Source organism: Humulus lupulus, chromosome 2, assembly GCF_963169125.1.
Source record: "Humulus lupulus chromosome 2, drHumLupu1.1, whole genome shotgun sequence".
Classification (NCBI taxonomy): Eukaryota; Viridiplantae; Streptophyta; class Magnoliopsida; order Rosales; family Cannabaceae; genus Humulus; species Humulus lupulus.
The window spans coordinates 9,046,099-9,063,455 of record NC_084794.1 but is presented as its reverse complement, the minus strand read 5'-3'; the positions used below and the strand labels follow the sequence as shown (position 1 = coordinate 9,063,455).

The 17,357-nt window shown below is 30.9% G+C and overlaps 3 protein-coding genes across 5 annotated transcripts; all 3 read left to right on the top strand.

Annotated features, from left to right (window-relative positions):
* The first annotated feature begins 206 nt into the window (after positions 1 to 206).
* LOC133813889 (uncharacterized) lies at positions 207 to 4,251 on the top strand. The gene is made up of 5 exons (XM_062246922.1): positions 207 to 392; positions 486 to 599; positions 3,497 to 3,631; positions 3,725 to 3,958; positions 4,105 to 4,251. Exons 1-5 carry the CDS (start codon positions 207 to 209, stop codon positions 4,249 to 4,251), a joined length of 816 nt encoding a protein of 271 aa, XP_062102906.1.
* Positions 4,252 to 8,216: 3,965 nt separating this feature from the next.
* LOC133815823 (E3 ubiquitin-protein ligase RGLG2-like) lies at positions 8,217 to 11,175 on the top strand. Of its 3 annotated transcripts, XM_062248617.1 has the most exons (6): positions 8,217 to 8,313; positions 8,447 to 8,562; positions 9,526 to 9,591; positions 9,668 to 9,766; positions 10,667 to 10,723; positions 10,825 to 11,175. In XM_062248617.1, the coding sequence occupies exons 3-6, from the start codon at positions 9,562 to 9,564 to the stop codon at positions 10,909 to 10,911; spliced, it is 273 nt and encodes a 90-aa protein (XP_062104601.1). In that variant the 5' UTR covers positions 8,217 to 8,313; positions 8,447 to 8,562; positions 9,526 to 9,561; the 3' UTR covers positions 10,912 to 11,175. The 3 variants fall into 3 exon arrangements, with proteins under 3 accessions (XP_062104601.1, XP_062104600.1, XP_062104602.1); XM_062248616.1 differs by having other exon boundaries at positions 8,302 to 8,562; XM_062248618.1 differs by lacking the exons at positions 8,217 to 8,313; positions 8,447 to 8,562 and adding an exon at positions 8,655 to 9,326.
* Positions 11,176 to 15,421: 4,246 nt separating this feature from the next.
* On the top strand, positions 15,422 to 16,571 carry LOC133817190 (uncharacterized). Its single transcript, XM_062249614.1, has 2 exons — positions 15,422 to 15,889; positions 16,379 to 16,571. The coding sequence occupies exons 1-2, from the start codon at positions 15,471 to 15,473 to the stop codon at positions 16,383 to 16,385; spliced, it is 426 nt and encodes a 141-aa protein (XP_062105598.1). The 5' UTR covers positions 15,422 to 15,470; the 3' UTR covers positions 16,386 to 16,571.
* The last annotated feature ends 786 nt before the right edge of the window (positions 16,572 to 17,357 follow it).

Here is a 17,357-nt window from a genome sequence, read left to right as displayed (position 1 = left end):
TAAAAATTTAAACTAATACTTTCCTAATTTACAACATTGTTCTTAAAATTAGGATTCAATCTGTTGAACAACAAAGACATATTTTGAGGATGCTGGAAAAATCTTTGGCAAGAGAATTGGATCTCGAAAAGAAAATGACAGCATTAAGATAAGTTGAAGAAGTGCTAAATCAAAGGCTGGTCTCATCAGAACAAGAAGTATACTTCATGGGAGATGAAACAGAAGATGTTCGGGAAAGATTGTTTGTGGCGGATAATATGGTTGTGGTTTCAGTGGGAATTTCAAAAGAGCTGTTCGGTCAATTGCAGACACTCCAGCTAAGTTTGAAAAGTTCAGCTTCTCAGCTGAGATCAAAGCTCAAAAGCAGCAATGCAAAATTTAATGACTTGCTTGTTGCATAGACAAACGAACTAAAATCCAATTTGAGAGATGCTGAAGATAAAATAATTCTTGCCAATTCAAAAGCCTTTACTTTGGGTGAAAAGGTCAGATTGCTTGATAAAGAGCTGAAAGAATCTGTGTTTCTGCTGCTGAATGCAAAGTATTCTGCAGATGGGAGTCAGGAAGAGCTTAATGCTCTATGTTCCATAATCAATGAAGTACCATCTTGCACTTCTATAAGACCAAGAAAATCACTAGCAAAAAGTATATATATTGTGTAGTTGGGAAACAAAGAAAATCGTTAAAACTCACTTACTCATGACATATCTATAAAAGGAATTAAGAATGCACTTTCGAGTGAGTTGTAAAGAATCATATAATAGTTTTTAGTTACCATTATTATTACATATAATAAAAATAGTTTATGATCTTCCAAAAGTAAATAGATGTTATTCTTTGCATAAGATTTTTTGTTATGTGATAGATCTTTCTTAGGTAATAACAATTATATCTTAGTTTCCAAATCCAATAATGAAATTTCTCAAGAACAACTTTATTAATAACAATGAAAGATTTACAATAAGCATATGAGAGGCTCAAACTCTCGTACCCCAGCATTTCAAGAGGGCTGATATCTCCACCAAAGTTTAAATTATAAATCAAGTATATTTAAACCCTTAGTTTTGAAATTTAAACCACTAAGCTTTAAATTTAAACCACAAGGCTTAAAATTTAAACTACTTGTAATGACCCAACTACTCTAGACTTTTGGACCATTAACGAAACTATACATACAAATCCTTAGTAAAACTTACATTTGCGAAAATACCATAACTTTATTAAAAACTTGTAAAAACCAATGTTAAAACTTACATAACTCAAGGCAGGATATGGGATCCCATTGTTTTAAAAGCAAAACATAACATAATTTAAAATAAAAAGGATTACATAACAAGTGCGGAAAAATTACACATAAACCATAAATAAAAGACTACATCCTCGAAATCGAACTCTCGACTCCTTGAATCCATTCATCACCGATACACATTCTCCCAAGCATCCACGAATCTTTCCCGCCACTATAGCTATTTTCCTGCACATATAAACAAAAAGGAATGAGCCTAATGTCCAGCAAGGAAAATCTAACACATAGTTCATATACATAAATTTCATAAGAAACATAAAAACATAACATAACATAACATATATATATCATACACATATTATAATGGCCATTATTACTTGGGGTCCCATTGACTAAACAAGTCATATGCCCATTAGATTAGTGGGGTCCTACTAGCTAAGTAGGTCATATGCCCATAATCTATTTGGGGCTTGTTAGTCAAATGGGTCATATGCCCAAACCTACAAACATATCATAACACTTATCATAACATAAGAAACATAAGATAACATATAAAACATATAACATATGCATTTCTATCCTATTTTCCTTACCAAAGTTACCGGGATATGAGGACAGAGTTGGGACTTTTGGAACACTCCTAAAACCATATATAACAGGGTGAGTAGATTTGAAGAAAAAGAAGTGAAAGGAATGGAAGGACTAAACCTTGAGAAAAATACTTACCAAAACCTTTTCGCTCAAGAACTTAGATTTCCTAACCAAAATAAAGATTAAGGTTAGAGGCTGAGTAGAAGGCTATGAGAACTTAAAAGAACAAGTACAGAAATGAACTAGAGTTTTGGGTTACCTTGAAGACTTGTAAGACCAATCTACACCTCAAACTGAAATACTATAAAACCTTACTTCCCCAAGTGTTTGATAAGCTTATGATGATCAAGCTTATGATTCCCCAACCCAGGTGTTTACACTTTCACACTCACCTAGCACTTGCAGCCTCTGAACTTAGAGCAAAAGATGAATAATGGCTGGGTACTAGGTCCTATTTATAGAGTTTAGGAATGAAAGGATCTTAATTTTACTTGAATAAAAATAATAGGTTTTTAGGTGAAAATAATTTGAATTATCGTTCAGCAGAGGCTGAAGACTCGTTCAAAAAGGTGCTGGACTTATCAAGAGGTTGAAGGGCTGAATGGAAAACGATTTCAAAATGTTTCAAAATATACTGAAGGAGGCGATATATCGCCCCCTGTAGGCGATATATCGCCTGGGCCAGTATGCCCGAGGCTGTCGTCCATCGTCTCGTGTTTTCCGTATCTACGTGCTGCGATATATCGCCCCCTATAGCTGCGATATATCGGCACACGCTGATTATTTAAACACGAAATTGCACATTTTTAGCTAAATTTGAATGGAGTAAACAGCCTTGACTAAGCCCTCAACGTATTCAAAGCTGCTGACTGACCTTATAGCATTCAAAGTTTACCCCTTATTAAATTTAATCCTCAAAATACTTAATCCTTAATCACCCATTCATAACATGTGCTTAAAATCCTATTGGTTCTTATCTAAACCTTATAGTATAATAAATATTATCCTTAATATTAGTCATATTAATCAAAGCTTAGGTTAAAATTAATATTCTTAAACTATAGGTTAAACTTAGAAAATCTACAAGTACTACTATGAGTGTCCAAATAATTCCCGGTCTGAACCAAAAATCCACAGTTACAAAGATAATGCTATAAATATTATCTATCTTAGCTAAGTAAAGTTCTTGGACTCTACACTACTTGCCTTAAAATTTAATCCGCAAGTCTTAAATAACTTAAAATTTGAACCACTAAACTTAAATGGCATCAAAATTTAATCCACAAGGTTTAAGTTTTATTCATTTAAGCTTAAATCATAAACATACTTTATTTTAATCTATATAATGTAATGTGTGAATCTAATATAAAATCTTTATAATTTTAAACCAAATGTCTTAAAACTTAAACCACTATTTATAAATCTGAACCACAAGGCTTAAATGACATCATATTTAAACCACAATTTATAATTTTTTATCCATTTAAGCTTAAATTATAAACCAAGTATCTTTAAACCCCTAGGTTTGAAATTTAAACCACTAAGCTTTAAATTTAAACCAGAAGGCTTAAAATTTAAACCACTTGCATTAAAATTTAAACCGCAAGCCTTAAATGGCTTAGATCAAATGTTTCATGGCATTTGTTTGGTCAATTGCAGACACTCCAGCTAAGTTTGAAAAGTTCAGCTACTCGGCTAAAATCAAAGCTTGAAGGTTCCAAGGAAGAATTGAAGGCTAAAGAAAATTCTTTGAGCAAGCTGGAAAGGAGCAATGCAAAATTTAATGGCTTTCTTGTTGCATAGACAAGCATACTAAAATCAAAATTGAGAGATGCTGAAGATAAAATAATTCTTGCCAATTAAAAAGCCTTTACTTTGGGTGAAAAGGTCAGATTGCTTGATAAAGAGCTGAAAGAATCTGAGTTTCTGCTGCTGATTGCAAAGTATTCTGGAGATGGTAGTCAGGAAGAGCTTAATGCTCTATGTTGCATAATCAATGAAATGGAAAATGTAATTGCAGATTCTGAAGTGAGGATATGTAAAGCAAAAAGTAGGGCTGAAAATGCTGAAACCAAGTGTCCAATATGGGGATTAATGAAGAGCTGGGCCTTCTTAAGAGTGGTACTCATGCCTCTGACAAGGTTGATTTCCTTGAGAGACAGTTAAGAGAGTCTGATGTTCAGCTACAATGTGCAATAATATATGCCAAAGCTAGTCAAGACAAACAAATCCTTCTGTATTCTACAATAGCTGAGCAGTGAGGGCAGAGAAGCCAGACAAAGGAGTTTTCATTGGTGGGGCAGAAGATTCTTCCACTGGAGCATTACTGTGAGAAGTGTTGGAAGGCATTGAAGAATCAAGAAAGTAAAAGAAACAAGAGAAAGCTGAAGAAGAGGATTGATGTTTTTGGCTGATAGCATTTAAGGAATAGAAAGTGTTTGATAAAAGCTCTGATCAAGTAATGGATTGAGCTACTGAGCTTTGTATTTATAGTGTTTCATTAATACACCAAAACAATATTTTAACAGCTGTATCCTTACCCGGTTGTTCATTTAGGTAAACAGTTACATAAAAACAAACTCTAAATTAATTTAACAGAACCTTAGTATAATATCTAACATAATCATGCCAATCAACGAAAGCTTTCATTGAGTTCAAGCTACAGACCTTCAACTTTAATGTCAGGATAAAATCTAATTCTTTGTTCAAGCTGGCAGCAGGTGTTTGTTCAAGCTACAGACCTTCAAGACCTGCTCTATCAAGTACAAACCTATAGAAAATATAAAATCAATTAAACCAACAATTTTGGACAAATAGGTACAAGAATAATGATCCCAGAAATGGCAAGCACACATGTCAAACATCAGACAAGTTTAAGAATTTATTCCAGTATATTTAATTCCAAATCAAAGAGCCAAATGTAGCATTAAAATAAAAACATATAAATTTGAAAATCATATAAACAAAGATCAACAAACTCTTTATTATACCAGAAATTTATAGTTTACATAGAGACATTTTATCAACAATCTCCTAGCACTATAAATTTGTGAAAATGAAGAAAAACTCTCCATGATAATGATAATGATCCCAGTGGTAGATTTTTTGCAATAACATAGTCACAGTTTTATTAAGTAATTTTAACAAACACTTAGAAGGCATTTTAAATTATGTATAATATGGAATATTCAATTTCATTTAACTTCACTAAATTTTTATACACACATGAATGTTAATTTATATGTACGATTGCAACAAACACATACACTTCAAAATTTTTTAAAAAAAAATAAAAATTGAGGAAGCAGGAAGAGAGAAATTTAGTCTCAAAAGAAAAAAGAACTTACCAAGCAGATTTGAGTGGCTGTAGCAGAGGAGCAGAAGGGGAAAATTGATGAACAACAGTGCAATGGAGATGGTGGAACAACAGTGCAGTGGAGATGGTGGTGGAAAATCGATGAGAGAAGGAGAAATCGATGGTGGTGGAGAAATTGATGGGAGAGGGAGAAATCGATGGTGGTGGAAAAAATTAATCGGAGAGGAAGATATCGATTCAGGAAGAGCTATAACTATAAAACCGGTATGAGTAAGGGTAATATAGGAATCACAGCTATAAAATCGGGTATATTTAGTTAAGAGTTTGATGCTGGGTATATTTAGTTATGTATGTCTAAAAACGGGTATATATGAAAAAGACCCAAGGTCTGGCCGTGTCACTAAGTTTATACTCGTCTTTTCTTCACATCTTCTTTATTTCCATATTTCTCCTTCCCTCTTAGTTTCTTTCCTTTATATCAAACACGCACTTACAAAGAAAATTTTGGTAGGTTCCACCTCTATTATTATTTTATTTTATTTTTTATTTTTCTTTCCTACCAAACACTCATTTATTTCAACTTTTTTTTGATAAATCAGATATGGGTATTGCTCATCAAAATCAAATTGGGCAATTAACACATATACGGGAAATTTGGAAAAAAATTCTAAAATTACGGTATTTTAAACTAATTACAATATTACGGTAATCTATGCCTATTATATAACCCACAACCCATTATTATCAACATTTACCCAAATATCTATATTACCCATCCCATTACATGATGAATATCACATTCCAAATTTATATAAAACCATTACAAATATTATCATGGACAACATATATATATATATTAACATCTTCAAATAAGTTTTGAATTACTTATTTGTAAACTTACAAAATTGTAATCAAAGTTTAGACTTGAAAAAACCATATTGTTGAAAGGTCATAATCATAAAATTATTTTAAAATATAGCAATAAATTTGTAACAAATTTTTACAAACAACATTAGGGATACTCAACATTTTTACCACTAATCAATCCAATTCAATTAAATGTTGGATGTTGGAAATCATCATCCAATCCAATCCAATCTGTTTTGGCCTACAAATCCAATCAAATCCATTTGTAATTGGATTGAGTCGATTTATTTTTATTTTTATTTTTTTTATCTTTGAACCTAAATGTTGATATTAAACAAATTAACAAGCAAAACAAAAAACATACAAAATACTAGACACTATGGAGTAATAATACCAATTTAAGCCCTTACAATTGTCATATTATAGTCCTTTAAATATTAAGTTTACAACATTAAGTCCATTAAACATCATGACAGAGAAAGACTAAGTTTACAAATCCAATTAATTGTAATTGAATATCCAATTTTTTATTATTGGATTGATTCGGGGTAATTGGATTGGTTTGGATCTTGAGCAACCCTAAACAACATGATAGAGAAATGCTAAATAAGAACTTACATGTTACAAACATGTAACAAGCTTTTACAGACAACGACAACTATGAATTTACATGTTACAAACCTGTAACATGCTTTTACAGATGCGTAAACCAGTTACATAAAAACATTTTTGTAAACAATATTTATAAATATATAACCAAGTTTTACAGATTTGTAACACAAGTTTTATATTTTTGTAGACAACATTTATAGAATAATTCCTTGCTATTTTTTTTTTAATTTTGTAACAATGGTTTACATAACTAATTTTATAACTAAAAAAACTATATTTGTGACTAATATTTTCAAAAAATAAGTTGTAACCCTAAATAACATGATAGAGAAATGCTAAATAAGAACATACATGTTACAAACATGTAACAAGCTTTTACAGACAACGACAACTATGAATTTACATGTTACAAACCTGTAACATGCTTTTACAGATGCGTAAACCAGTTACATAAAAACATTTTTGTAAACAATATTTATAAATATATAACCAAGTTTTACAGATTTGTAACACAAGTTTTATATTTTTGTAGACAACATTTATAGAATAATTCCTTGCTATTTTTTTTTAATTTTGTAACAATGGTTTACATAACTAATTTTATAACTAAAAAAATTATATTTGTGACTAATATTTTCAAAAAGTAAGTTGTAAATTTAGTTAACATATTTGTAACAAAAATATATAAAACTAAGTTTGTAACTAAAAGAATATTATAATTAGTATATACAAAAATGTTAAATTGCATTGAACAAGGAACATAAATATATATATATATATTTAAATTGTAACAATTAATAAAGAAATAGATTATATTGATTAAATATATAATATTTTATGTAAGTATTATACTAATAAAATATAATATTTATTTAATATTAATAATTATATTTTAAATATTTATAAGTAAAATAAATTTATTTGTAATTATTATTATTATTACCATACCAAAAGTATCTATGAATTAATGACTGAAGAGAAAAAGACAAAAAAAAAATTAAAATATTGAGATTTTTTTAAAAATATATAATATGAAAATTGTAATATTTGTATTATAGGAATTAATATAATTAAAATAGTTTAAAATACAAGATTAAAATTGTATTGATTTGATTAAAAATATTAAAGTGATTTAACATATAATATTTAAAAAAAAAAGTTGATTTGACAAAAAAAAATATGTTAGTTCAAAATTATATATTAATAGGATATAGGTACAATGAAAAAAAGCATGTGTATATATATGTTAGTTCAAAATTATGTATTAATAGGATATAGGTACCACACTCACTAACCACCTCTTACACAGCCGTATGCCACAAATAAAAAAAAATACCGCATATTTGAAATAGGAACCGTATAAATATAACATACCGTATATTTCAAATTTTTTTGCCACATGCATTGATGTGTGTAATTTTCCCAATCAAATTTACAACCTACCAGCACTTTTTTATAAAAAAAAAGCCTGACCAAGAATTTTTTATTTTTACAGCTTTCCAAACCAAATCAAATCCTCCTGTCTAATTTTCTTGGGCATAATAATTTTAATTCTATATATTTAACTTCTCTTTTCACTGTCAATTGAATTCTTCATAGCCACTCTTTGATTCCAAAAGGCTTCATTGCGATTCCTCCAAAGTGAATCATTTGACCACTAATCTGACCTTATATCTAATAGGTTCTTCATTCCTTCTTTGATCTTGTATAACCATTTGCAAGCAATAACTTTCTATTTTTTGTGGTCTTTGAACCAGCCTCCAAGTTTTTCCTTGTGTAATGAATGCATTTCTTCATCCATTGCCTTTTTCCAGTGCTTTGCTTCAGAGTTGCTTCTAGGAAAGTGTTTGGTTCCTGTTTACCTACACTCACAGCAGTGATAAAGGCATAAGCTAACATCTCAGTTCGAGCAGAGAATCCATACCTTTGGGTTGGCCTTGAGACTCTTCGTTCTTTTTCTTTTGATAGCTGATAATCAGCAAGATTATCTCTGTCATCAATCTGATCTTGTTCATGCTCATCAATTTCTTCATGTTCTTAAGAAATCTCTGTATCCTTTTGCTGATTTGCATTTAAATCTTTCTTTTGTTCCACCTGAACTGTAATTGAATTTAAAATACTAACTGGATTTTGAGTTTCAATTTCTGCACTAACATTGTTTGTAGATTTCAAACATGGAAAATCATTTTCATTGAATATTACATCACGACCATTTATTGCTTTGAAACCTTTTCCTTCTTTTAACCACAGTCTATACCCTTTAACTCCTTGGGGTAACCTAAAAAGTAAAAACACACTTGACAGCCCTATGTTGCAATTTTCCCTCATTTTGGTGTGCATATACTACACAACCAAACACTCTTAAGGTCAGACAAATCAGGTGCTTTACCTGACCATTTGTGTTCTGGTGTTAAAAATTCAATTGCAGTTGGACTCCTATTGACTAAATAAATGGCAGTCATAAGTGCCTCACCCCAGAAGGTTTTAGGAAGTCCTGAACTAAGTAATAAACACCTTACTTTGTCTAAAAGAGTTCAATTCATCCTCTTTGCTACCCCATTTTGTTGAGGGGTTAACCTTACTGTTCTATGTCATTTATAGAATTTCATATCCTTATTTTGGTAAGTTGATAAGTAAGGAAACTCTTTCTTGCGTGCATAGGGGTGCAAATCATCATAATACCACCATTGATGAGTGAGCTTTCTAGTTTATGAAGTTGTTTTCTGTATTATAAAATATATATATTGATATTTTAAATTATAATAAGTGGGATCCCATTTTAAATTAACCATTCATATTATGCAACTCAACTTGTGTTGGTAGCATTAATCTTCCTTATCATTAACGCTTTATTACAAAACCGAGGTTGTGATCTTACATGTTCTTATAACAGGTTTTCTGGCTTTGCCCTGTCTGCCTGGATAAGCCAATGGATTTGGCCTTTGGTTGTGGGCATCAGGTACTTTTGTTTTCATTTATATTCTATAAAGACATTGCTGTGATTTTTTTTACTAATGAATTTCTTGGTATGGCAGGTGTGTTTCAGTTGTGGAGAACTTCTCGAGAAATGCCCAATATGTCGTGAGATGGTTAGTGCAAGAGTAAAACTTATCGATTCAGCTCATGAAAACCAGGTACGTGGAAATGTAGGACTTATGGATCCAATTATCACTTAATCTCTATAATTTCTGATACAAACTGTTTTAATTTAGTAGTGCCAAGTATGGCCAAAGGCCTTTCTTTTAATAATATGGATGTATTATAACTGGGATTAATATAATTCAATTACTAAGATATTGAATGCCTTTCAATATTTGAAGTACCAGATTGTAGAGCAAAACCAAACAATTACTTTGAGATTTAACTATGTTAGGAAATTCATCTTCCTCACATCAGCTTCATTTACAAACACAAAGACAACAAACCAGTAGACACAACTTGCACAAATTCAAGATAAAACCAGCAAGAAAAAAAAAACAATAAAATCAACACCAAGAATTATAGAGGTTTAGCCCAAATAAACTTGAGTCTACATCTTCTTTGAACTCCCATTGGGATGTTCTTCTCTGCACTATAAAACAGCAACATAGATTACAACTTATCACCACTTGAGACATTTTACACTTGACAGATAACAATACCTTAAACCTAGGCAAAAAAACCCAAGTACACTTGACCATGCACAAAGAAATCTCCCTCAAAATCCAAGTGTTTCTCTTTCAAGCTCTCTAGCTTTCTCTCTTTAAAATAGCTCCTATTCTTTACAAATGAAATCTGTTCTAGTTACCTACTAACAAAGGAGATGACATGACCTATTTATAGAGTTTGTACAACTGTCAACAAACTTAAAAATACCATAAATAAACCTAGACTTAAATGACATAGTCGTAGACAAGACTAGGGGATAAACCGTAAGCTTTGTTGATGTTTAATGTGGACCAACTATTCTAACAAACTAGTTAATAGATACGTAGAATGTGCTTTACATTATAGAAATCACTATTGTGATCTTAATTTACATTGTCTTTTTTCAGAATTGTCCCAACTGCCTGATGAATCCCAAGGACATGGTCTTTGGTTGTGGGCATCAGGTATCCGCTGTTTTCATTTATGTTGCCTCAAATTGTTTATGGAGAAGATAAGAAAATAAAAGTATTAACATTGTACTAAAACTTTGCATATGGATTCTCAGGCATGTTATGAATGCGGAGAAGATCTTCAGACATGCCCCACAACTACATGTGCTAGCTTGATTGTTACAAAAATAAAGTTGTACTAAACAACTTTTTTTCGCTCTGTTAACTGAGGAATGTAAGGGAATCACTATGAAGAAGTTTTCTGAGCTTATTTATTTTGTTTTAGTCATTTGGCTGAGCCGAAAGAGAAAAACAATATAAGGAACTCTTGTCTCTCAAACTAAACAAACATTTTTGTAATTGGATTATGTTTTATTTAGAATGTTGGTGCAAACATTTCGCTTGCACAGAGTCAGAATTTTGTGGTGTAGTTTTGGTTATTTATAGTTGGGAGCTCAATTATATAATTGGCATTTGGCATAGGCAATGTAGAGTTTCTTTTTCTACTGTAGAGTGCTTGAGATACTAGGCACTAAGCACAACACAAACTAACACATAGCAATGACTGACTGCAGGTTAGGGCTGAGCATAAAATCTGAAAAACCAAAAAAATCGAGTACACCGATCTTCCGAATACTGAAAAAATCAAAACCAATTAAACTGAATACTGAAAAAACCGTTAACGGCGTAAACCGCCACTGTTCGGTCGATTTGAAAAATTTGTGTGGACCGATTGGTTTGAACCGAAACCGACCGAAATTATAAATATATGAAAGTTATGTTATGATTATGGACTTTTATTATGTTTTTAAACTTTCAAATTTGTGAATGTAACTATATTCTATGTATTTACGTTTTAAAAAAACACAAAAAATGATTCTAACAATCCAAATTTTTTAGTTTTTTTAACTAAAACTTTCTAAAAAATTATGGAAACAAAATTAAAAAAAAAAAGAACTTCGGTTTGGTCGGAACCGACCAAACCGCGGTCCAAAACGGTTGATTTTTTTCTTTAATTGGTTTGGTTAGTCGGCTTTTGGATCGCACCAATTCGGACCGAAAACTGAATTCTAGATTTAATAATATGACAAAATTGTTCAAACCGACCGATGCTCAGCCCTACTGTAGGTGTGAGCAAATGGAGTAAAATGTGAATGTTAAATGTTACGACCTATACTTGATCTTGAAATGGCCATGACCATGTCATGTTCTAGTGATAGTTTGTCACTTCCAATAATGTATATGTTGGGTTTCCCCAACACCAACTTCTTCCCTGCACAAAATCACACAAGCAAAGTAGTAACAGGTAACCAGAAATTATGCACTAGTAACTAAACAGATAAATGAACAAGCGCCAGATTTGTTGTCGAGGTCAGCCAAAATTATGGCGTACTTCCTTGTGAACTCCCCATGAAGAAGTTCAATTCTGCACTTTGGGTCAAGTTACAAGCCTATTCCTGTGACGATCTCCGTACAAGCTTGGATACAAAACACCCCCTTGGAGCAACTCCTTGCTCTCACCAGTTTTCCAAGTACTCACAATACTCTCTAGAGTTCTCACTGTATCTCTCAAAGTACATAATTCGCTCCAAAAAACCAGGTGATCAGAAATAGAATACAAAACAGGTATTTATAGTTACTGAAAGTAACAGAAAAACCAGACATAAAAAGAACTGAGGCCAAGAACTTCAATCTTGAAATACAATAGGCTTGTGACTCATGACTTTGAATACTATATATATAATGTATGCGGAGTCAGAAAATATCATTTGGGGACTACTATAAATTTTAGTTTGCTAGGGGAATTTCATTATCATTTTTTTCCTAATTTTTTTGTTATAATAATGTATCCTTTATCAGAATGTTGCAATGTTTTTCAACCTCTAGATCTAATCCATTGAATTCTACTAGTCAAGTTAGTACCGACCTCACCTTAAGGCGGGTGAGGCAGATGCCTAAAGCCTACAAACATAAGAGGCCTCATTTTCTATATATCGTTCTATATATGCATATATTATATTTTATATAAGATTAATGTATACGAATAAATAACTAGTGTAAAATATATGTGTGGAAAGTATAATAAAAATAATAATAAGAGAAAGACAAAACAAGAAAGGAAATGGAACACAAGAAAATGACAAACAGGATGATTAAATTATAATAGATTGGTTATCTCTATTTTAAAATTCTCATTGTTAGTGTTAGATTATAGAGTGTTGTTATTTGATACCTTAGATGCCCAACACCACATGAGGTGACACCCTATGATTGGTTAGCGATACCCCATAATACTTATTAAATTCAAATAAGTGGGACCTGATATTGGATTGCTTCAATAACAATATATCATCTACTTGTGATGTTGGGTACCAGTGATACCCCTTAGTAATTCTCTAAATTATTTTGTATCAAATGGCAAAATTTACTATTTATAGAAAAATAATTAACTGAAAAATAACATATTCCTTATAAGTCTATTTGAGTTTTATAGGTAATAGTTTAGAGTTAGAAAAAAAAAATATCTAACATAAAATATGCATCAAACTTCCAATAAAAAAAATATGTATCAAATTATATTAATGTTAAAATTTGAAAAGAAAAAAAAATACTTAAAAGAAAAAGCCTCAATTTTGTGTTCGCCTACGGCCCAAATTTGTTTGGACCGGCCCTGAGTCAACTTCCTTATTAAATAGAAAGCACCTCTGTCAACTCAGTTCCATCTATTCTCACAAAACCTTTTGATTTGATAACAGTGCACGTAGAATAGTTGAAGACTATAAATATGCTTCATTCTTTACTTTCACAAGTAAACCTTTCATTCCTGGCATAATTTAATCCCATTTACAGTTGAATCAGAACTAGAATGGTAACTATGCCAACCAACCAAGATTTACTTTGCTCAATGCTCAGTTGTTCTTCTCAACAAAAGAAAATTATGAATGTTACTCTATACAAGTATAAAACCAAGATTGTGATCTTCATGTTGAGACTTTTATAGTAGGATTTCAGTACTAATGTTTTGCTCATACAGAATTAATACAAGTTTGATCAATCTATTTTATTTATGGTACAGGTTTGACCATTTATAGTAGGGTTGGAACCTCAATTAGGACATAATAATCTCAGCTTCCTTTGTACGTACAACCAAAAATAAATAACCTTAATGCACCAAATCTTTTTGCACTATAATTTAAAAAAAAATAGCTGTAACTGTAATTGTGGGCAGAGAGAGAGAGAGAGAGAGTTATGGTCAATAGAGTTGTTGTGTATTTATGTATATAACCACTAAGGACAGTAGCTATTTCTTGCTGAACTGAGGTAGTTTTCTGAACTATTAGAACAAAAACGCCATTATTGGTCCTTTGGAGAGGCTAGAGCAAATGAAAACTGTCGGTAGTACTAGAGTTGGGCTTACTGTATATATATATGTATTTTGGTTATAACCTGTATATGTAGGGGTCAAATGAGTAGGTTTTATTAATGATTGTTAGAATGTAGTGGAAAGTAATTTAGAATGTAAGAAATGGTGCATGGTAAGAAGTACGAGGTTCCATTTCAAAACCAATTGGTGATTAGTGGAGTTACACATGTTTTTATTAATGATTCAATATTTTTACACTTATTCCATGTGAGACACAATAGTCTAATATCCTCTTAAGATGGTGACGATTTTTCGCTCACCAATCTTGAATCACCTGATCACAGGTGGCTAATTTTTTTAGCTCGCTTATTTTTTTGGATCTCAAGTGTCTTTTCGCACTTTGCGGATCTCGGATCTCAAGTGTCTTTTCGCACTATGCAGATCTCGTGTGGCTTGACTTACTCTTTGGATCGAATGTCCGCTAGTAATTAGCTCATGATACCATGACAAGAATCATAGGGCTCCATCTAAAATCTAATTGGTAATGAGTGGAGTTACACATATTCTTATTAACGATTTAATATTCTTATACTTATTATTCTACGTGGGACACGATAGTATAATATGATCTATTTTTGAGGGACCCAAGGTCGAGTGATTCATGTCACATGCAATAGCTTTGAAACCAAGAAGAGAGGTGAGCATTTAATGGGGTGTAGGTGTATGAGTTTATTATGAGATAGTTGACATGGTTTATTATGAGGCTTTTTAATGCCACACGCGTAGACAGTTCTATTACTTTGCTTTGTATTCATTATAAGTCAGTGTTTGGCAGTTGACTCACTATCAGATCACTTTCTGGTTTACCAAACAACCACTACCAATTACTCACTATCAGATCACTTTAATCAAGTGCATTAGTTATATAAATAATAACAATTAAGTTCTTGTTGCTTATAATTTTTATTATAATATGATGTGTAAAGTACAATAATGGTTCATAAAAAGTTCAGAATTTTGTTAAAAATTGATAACTGTTTTTAAAACTCAAGCGAACTTGATTGTCAATTTTCTTTCTTAAGAGACAAAATCACCAAATAATAAAAAACTCTAAGAACATTTATACTAAAAATTCTTAAATTAATCAGATGAACCCAGATTACATAACGTGAAGTGTTACCAAAATATAAATAAAGACTTGGGTATTAAATAATCACTTTGCTTTTTAGCAATGGCAATGGTCCAACTTCACTTGTTTCATTTAATGCAGTTGACAGCTCTATGAAAAGAAAACCAGCCACCCTTTAATGAGAAGAGACCATTTATCTATATCTCTATTCATTATAATATATAATATCAAATACCATTTTTTTTTAAAATTCCAAGTTCACCATTGAAATGGCCTTTTCTTCAGCCAAATATTCCTACCAGAGACTTAAAAATGAAGGCAGTACTGGTCAAGGTGGTGATGTTGATTTAGATGACTTTCATCTTCAGCAAGTAGTTAATGAATATCATCATATCAAGGCTTTGGGAAGACCAAGGAGTTGGTACAGAAGGTTGAGAAGGGTACCTATTAGAAAGAAATTCAAGCTCAAAATCCCAAGCTTGAGAAGGTTACTAAGAAGAAAATCAAAATTAGTGTCCTCAGTGAGAGTTTCAATTTCAAATGTTGTAAAGAGATTAAAGGAAAGTCAGTCCCATTTGAGTGATCTCTTTGCTGGAAACTACATGTTCTTACAGGTCTCTCCTACTTCATTGAAGTGTCTTGAAAAGGCCACCCACCATGTTCATCACCTTAATGGCTTTTCCTCAAGGTACCCTCTTCCCAAAATTGCTAACTGAATAATGGGCTATTGTGTTAGTTTGGGATTTAGTCCTTAATAAAAGTATTCTTCTTTCTTTATGGAATGTAATCCTAAACATTAATCTCCCAGATATCTATATATATAGATGTTCTTTTAATGGTTACTACTGGTATTTATTTTAATATTAACCAAATTAAGATTAATGATACGAATTTGTAGTTGTTAATTAATATTTCTAAAAATACATTTTGATTTTTTCAAATTTTTAGAAGGATTGTGTGATGAAAAATGTGTATTTATTATAAAAATATAATATTGTAAATTTTTCATTTTTTTATTTACATGTCAATTTCTAAATATAGTAAGTGTTTCTTATTGGTTAGAAACAACATTAATTGTATATATATATATATATAAACTTGTATATATGACAAGGTGTAAATCTTTACTTATATTATAAAATATTTACTTATATTTTTCAAAAAAAAAATATTGCAGGGTGTAAATCTACAACCGGTAGATACGACAAGGTGAATGATACAAGAATATATGTATACTTAATTAAAGCATATGTATAATATTTTATTTTTATTTGATGTATTGAAAAAGGTATTTGTTTAGCTAATTTAAAACCATTGTGTAAAATTGGTTTAGAGAGCTTGAATTGAGTATGCGACAACGTTTTGGATCAGCATCGTCACCAATTGTTTTGATAAAACGACAATCTATTCATGGCAAAACAACACAAGTGGAGCACTCAACGACATCATTTTAACTAATAAATTTGTCGTTTAATTAGTTCACCAATGAATTTAAAGTAAATGTTTATATATAAAAAAAAATATACATATTCTTAGAAGAAGCTACCCTTCTGCTCTTGAAGCTAAAAAAAATCAAATTTAGCACATTCTTGTCACAACCACATTGCTTAGCTTCTTTCAATTGTCTCTCTCTGCAAGAAATTAATTGAGAAAATTAATAAAATCGAAAAATAGGTCTTCACTATAAATTAAAAATAAAACATGAATTTTGTGATATATTTATATTAGTTGTGTGGCAAGAACATGTCCACCAAACTTAAAATAAGTCTTGTGTATTTATATATACTAAATATAGTAAGTGAATATGACCCTTACATTCACGTTTGCGATTTCTAGAGCTAACACTGTTCCAATTAAATAATTTCTGAAAAAAAACATTCATTATTAATGTTAATTAACATGTTCCCATTTTAAAAAATATAGTAGTAAAAGTAGAATATATAATTATGAGAAAATTACATCATAAATGGATTTTTTTTTAAAAACTTGTAAAAATGTGGCATTTTTTTCTTAATTTTTTATGGCATTTTTTTTGTTTACATTTTGTTGGAGATTTTGTTCATATATTTGTAATATTTTCTTTTCATCCGGTTTAATAACTAGTTTTGATATGTTTTGAGGTTATTTTTATAATTTTAATCTATTTGTCATGTTTT